Source organism: Lolium rigidum, chromosome 1 (assembly GCF_022539505.1).
Source record: "Lolium rigidum isolate FL_2022 chromosome 1, APGP_CSIRO_Lrig_0.1, whole genome shotgun sequence".
Lineage (NCBI taxonomy): Eukaryota > Viridiplantae > Streptophyta > Magnoliopsida > Poales > Poaceae > Lolium > Lolium rigidum.
The window spans coordinates 67,699,820-67,705,306 of NC_061508.1; the positions used below are offsets into that span (position 1 = coordinate 67,699,820).

General features: G+C 39.8%; 1 protein-coding gene across 1 annotated transcript; it reads left to right on the plus strand.

Annotated features, from left to right (window-relative positions):
• The first annotated feature begins 319 nt into the window (after nucleotides 1–319).
• Nucleotides 320–4,582, plus strand: LOC124675018 (proline--tRNA ligase, cytoplasmic-like). Its single transcript, XM_047211082.1, has 11 exons — nucleotides 320–385; nucleotides 581–673; nucleotides 810–926; nucleotides 1,087–1,274; nucleotides 1,851–1,917; nucleotides 2,346–2,468; nucleotides 2,560–2,712; nucleotides 3,376–3,660; nucleotides 3,798–4,016; nucleotides 4,316–4,409; nucleotides 4,518–4,582. Exons 1-11 carry the CDS (start codon nucleotides 320–322, stop codon nucleotides 4,580–4,582), a joined length of 1,470 nt encoding a protein of 489 aa, XP_047067038.1.
• Nucleotides 4,583–5,487: the final 905 nt, after the last annotated feature.

Consider the following 5,487-nt stretch of genomic DNA (forward strand, 5'->3'; position numbering starts at 1 on the left):
TCTGTATATTTATGTGTGCATGCAGTTGTTAAACTATGTGAGTTACTTTATGTGAATTGCCGCTTGTCGAAGTTAAGTGTTATATCTTGTTTTGTTTTATTGTGTTTTTCTTTATGTGTGTCTTTTGGTTTACAAACCCGACCTCGGTAGCGCCGGACTCGGTAGCGCCGGCCAATACAATTCTCCCTCGCCGGCTTTCGCTCAAACCCGACCTCGCCGGCGTGCTCGAGCCGAGGTGCGTCGCTTTTCGTGTCCTTCTTCTTCTCGTCGCGTTACCTGACGCTGATGGAGGTTGCTTACGTCTGGGGTTGCAGGGAAGATGAAGGAGACCAAGCTGGGGATGTCGTTCAAGAAGGACGACAAGTTCGGAGAGTGGTACTCCGAGGTGCATTTCTTCGCCTTCCTCTAGCCCTTGCCGTCTCGGCTAAGTTGAATGTTTTTTTTAGCAAGTGCTAAGTCGAATGATTTTTGTTTTGACATCTGCTGAGTTGAATGATCGACTAGATTTGCGAATTCGTTTTCTTTCTTTCTTTCCACATACCAAAATTCGAATTGAAGCTTTGCTGTTGGTTTTGCGCAGGTTATCGTTAACAGCGAGATGATTGAGTACTACGACGTCTCTGGCTGTTATATCTTGAGGCCATGGGCGATGGGGATCTCGGAGTTGCTGAAAGTAGGTTTTATCTTTCCGTGAATTTTAATTAATCCAGAAATATTATTTGATGCATTCTTAAGTTTTGTTATTGTGTTTGAAACTACGGTAGCTCTAGCTCTGGTCTTTTAGTAACCACCGCGACAACTTTGCGCAGGAGTTCTTTGAAGCCGAAATTAAGAAGCTGAAGCTGAAGCCTTATTATTTCCCTTTGTTTATTACCGAGGATGTTCTGCAGAAGGAGAAGGACCACGTTGAGGGCTTTGCTCCTGAGGTGTGTGCTTTTTTCCTCTTGCCATTCGCATTCAGCTCTCTAGTTTGCCAGTTAGCATGTTCCATAGGAAAGTTAGAATGCTATCCAAGTAACTCTGAAATATACTATCCCTCTGTAGAAGAACTTGAATCAGATGATTAATGAACAATTTGTGTTCCAGGTCGCATGGGTTACTAAATCAGGAAAATCTGATCTGGAAGCTCCTATTGCAGTCCGGCCCACAAGCGAGACTGCCATGTATCCATACTTCTCTAAATGGATAAGAAGCCACCGCGACTTACCTTGGAAGTGTAACCAGTGGTGCAACATCGTTCGATGGGAGTTTAGCAGTCCAACTCCTTTCATAAGGTTAGTCAATTGTTTGGTAGCTTGTTATGTTTGTCCTCGTACTTCTACCATTCTGTATTTTCTGCTTATTATGTTTGTCCTACTAGTGCCATAGTGTCTGATTGCTAATGGCAAATGCAAAATATTCATTTGTGTGCGAATGAAATAAGTACACTGTAAAATATTCTCAGAGTCAAGGAGATCTGTTTATTTAAATCATGAAATAGCTCTAGCAAACACTTTAATGCCAACATTGTGATTTTGATTCCGAATATTACAGAAGATTCGGAAATGATATCAATGCAACTCGGAGTTTCACTGAATTTCTTCACCCTGACTACTTTATATTTCCAACATGATGCATCTATTGCATCACCAATTGTAGTGTTCCTCTGCTACACTAGCAATCTGATGCTCATTATCTAAAAAACCATGATGCTTTCACAATTTTTTCATTCAATGTACTGATAATGCAAATTATATGCACCTTGTGTTTCTGCAAAGATCCATGTTGATGGCTGCATGATTAGCCCTTTTTATCACATAAAATTTCGCATCAACTGCCTGAATCAAACATTCTGCAACTGTTCAATTCAGGAGCCGTGAATTTCTTTGGCAAGAAGGGCATACAGCTTTTGCGACAAAAGACGAGGCAGATGAAGAGGTATTAACTACTTATTTCTACAATTTTTAAATATTGGTTCGGTTGTAAACTAGTGGTATTGAGTTTGTTTTGATAAGCTGGTTGGTTTTATCCCATATAGTTGCTGGGGTGAAGCAACAGCTGACCAGTATAGTGTAGGAACTCTGAAGTTATAAGAGATATGAGACATCTCATGTGGATAATTATTTTGTTTCTTTTTTTGAATTATACCGCTAGAAAGTATAAACTCATAATGTTACTTTCTTTTCTCAAATATAATCATGGTTTTATTTAAGTAGTTTTACGCAAAAACTTGTTGAATAAAGTCCTTATATATCAAAACCACACTTGAAAAAATGCAATATTGTAGTATTAATTGTAAGGTGTATTTGATAATATGATTCTACGCAAACTACATGTGGAATTTAAAATTATCATAATTTGATCAGGTTCTTCATATATTGGAGCTCTACCGAAGGATATATGAAGAATTTTTAGCAGTTCCAGTGTTCAAAGGGAGGAAAAGTGAGATGGAAAAATTTGCTGGTGGATTTTACACAACCAGTGTTGAGGTTTTTATCAAGAGAATCTTTGCTGCATTTTTGCTACACCTATCTTCTTAAAGCTGTCCAAGTAAGAAGGCAGTTGGTTTTTTTATTGCAGGCCTTTGTTCCAAACAATGGCCGTGGTATACAAGGCGCAACCTCACATTGTCTTGGTCAAAACTTTGCAAAGATGTTTGACATACGTTTCGAGGATGAGAAGGGTAAAAGATCCTTTGTGTGGCAGAATTCTTGGGCATACTCCACCCGCTCGGTAATTCTTATTTTTTCTACTTGTAGCTGATTTCTTTCGAACTCCCTTCTTGGTATACCTTTTTTTTTGTCAATTCTGAAGTTTTGGAAATGGCAATGACACGTTTATATTGTATATACTCGTATTGTCTTGCTTTCCTGCTTAGATATTTTGTTGGTTGATGTAAATTGATTGATATAATAAGCTTATAAGTTTACTTTGTAAGAATACCAAGTGGCATACATGGCATACTTGTCATCAGTTCTCTACATGAGTAGCTACTTTTCCCTAAAGTATTATGTTTCGGTTCCAAAGCTTTGACACGTCAATAAGCAGGTGGTGGTAAGGTGTGGAGTGTTAGTGTACGTCTGGATCTATATATCACGACAAACAATATATAATACAATTAAGCTGATTTGAACAGTTTTCCATAATTCTTTGTAGTGGTAGCTAATAGTTGGTGCTCCGTTTTATTTTTGCATCATGGTGAGAATTTAGCGCCAGCTTTGGTGCTAATGGAAAGGGTTGGAAGTAACCATCTTTGGTAACTTTGGCAATTTCATGTGATGTTCTATTTGTAGAAAACAATTGCCGCGTTATTTGTTTTTGCCTGGATTATTTCAATTAAGGTTCCACCTAACTTTATGTTGTATATGTTTGGTACTGCGAATGCTCTTCTTGCAGATTGGGGTGATGGTGATGACGCATGGTGATGACAAGGGCATAGTGCTACCACCAAGGGTGGCACCTATCCAGGTCATCGTCATTCCTGTTCCATTCAGGGATGCGGACACTGTAGCTATTAGTGGTGCATGTGAGTCGGCTGTTTACACTTTAAACCAAGCTGGGATGCGAGCAGACTTGGATGCCCGTGATAACTATTCGCCTGGATGGAAATATTCTCACTGGGAAATGAAAGGTATTCCCTTGAGAATTGAGATAGGTCCAAGAGATCTGGCAAACAAGCAGGTATATTGAGTTGTCCCTTTTTAGTTTTATATTTGTATAGAGTTATTAAGGATTTACTTCTCATTGTTGTGTACTTTGTCATCATTTCATGAACGTCCATTCCGCGAGTAAATGGAAATATCATCCTTCTATTTCAGGTGCGCATTGTCCGCCGAGATAATGGTGCAAAGGCTGACATTCCTTCGACCGATTTGGTGGAGCATGTAAGAATGTTACTGGATGAAATTCAAGACGGCTTGTTTGAAACAGCCAAGCAAAAGAGAGATGCTTGCATCGAAATCATCCACACCTGGGATGAATTCACAGCAGCTTTGAATGAGAAGAAGTTGATCTTGGCTCCATGGTGTGATGAAGAGGTATTTGAAGTACCATATTCCCCTCCCAAACTGAACTTTTTTCCGGCAACTATTAACTTATAAGAGTGAGTAAGTTGGCATACAAGTTTGTATCTGATGTAAACTTTCTGTACACATATTCTACAATATGTTGCGAAACTCAAGATTAAAAGTCAGCACTTAAAAAATTGAAAAACAAACATTCAGTTGTTGAAACTGAGCAATTAACCATTTAATTTATCCGTTTGTATCTAATATTTTCTTCCTGCAGTACTTTCCACTCAGCGTGTTCATCATACAGTTTCATGCTTTTGCTGCAGGAAGTTGAGAAGGACGTCAAAGCTCGGACAAAGGGGGATCTCGGAGCTGCCAAAACATTGTGTACTCCATTTGACCAGCCAGATCTCCCAGAAGGTATGAAACTTGCCTGTGAATTACTACCTTCTCAGTTTTTGTTTTTCTGTTGCATGCTCGTGGAGTCGTGGCTCTGACATGTGCGTGATTTTCTGCGCTGAAATGCAGGAACACTGTGCTTTGCTTCTGGGAAGCCTGCGAAGACGTGGTCATTCTGGGGTCGCAGCTATTGACCTTCGCCGCCTGTTGTTTTCGTCATTTATCCCCGTTGGCAAAACCATTGATCAAGACCGACCTGCATTCTGAGAGTCGAAGCCTAGCATGCAGTTTTGGTTCTCATATAAATTCTCACATCCAGCTTTTGTCTAGTTTGTTAATATGTCGCAGTAGGATATTTTGAACCAGACTAGCAGTGGGAGCTTCTCATTCTCATTGTTTTCTATCACTTACTTTGATAGAAGTCCTGCCATTCATATAAATATGTATATTAGCAATCCTGTTGGGAGAAAAAAACATTGCTTCAGTTTACAGAATGTATATATGGTACAAGGATCATACTTGTTGCATGAGACCAGAAATGGAGGTTCTACCTGTATGCTATCTCATGCATTTTCAACATTTCTGCTTCCCCTAAATGATGGCCACACCTTTCATCTCAACAAGCCCTCTATAAAAAACCATGGTCTATGGAATCCAAAACATTGTGTACACAAGAACCCTATAGTAATAAATGTACGACAGAAAAATCCTCTCACACCATAGGAATTATTTTAGCCATTTTTTTTATTACTTCGCACACCAGGCGGCGCTGAGATATTGGGGAAAACCAAGTTCTAGCAAGGTTGAACTTTTCACAGTATGATTAGGAACCAAGCTATCTCCCACCAAGTACGAGCAACTGAGGGCAGCGGACATGGCTTGTGAACCCTCCCACCAAGTACGAGCAACTGAGGGCAGCGGACATGGCTTGTGAACCGTTCATCCTTCCACTTACAACCCTGTTAGATAAAGAAGCTATATGCGTGATGTGTAAATAACGTACGTCTCTTTTGTGTATGGTACCTAGTAATCCTTATTATGTATTTCTCAGACCTGCCGGGGAGAAGAAGTAGCTAAATGATGTTGAGACTTGAATAGC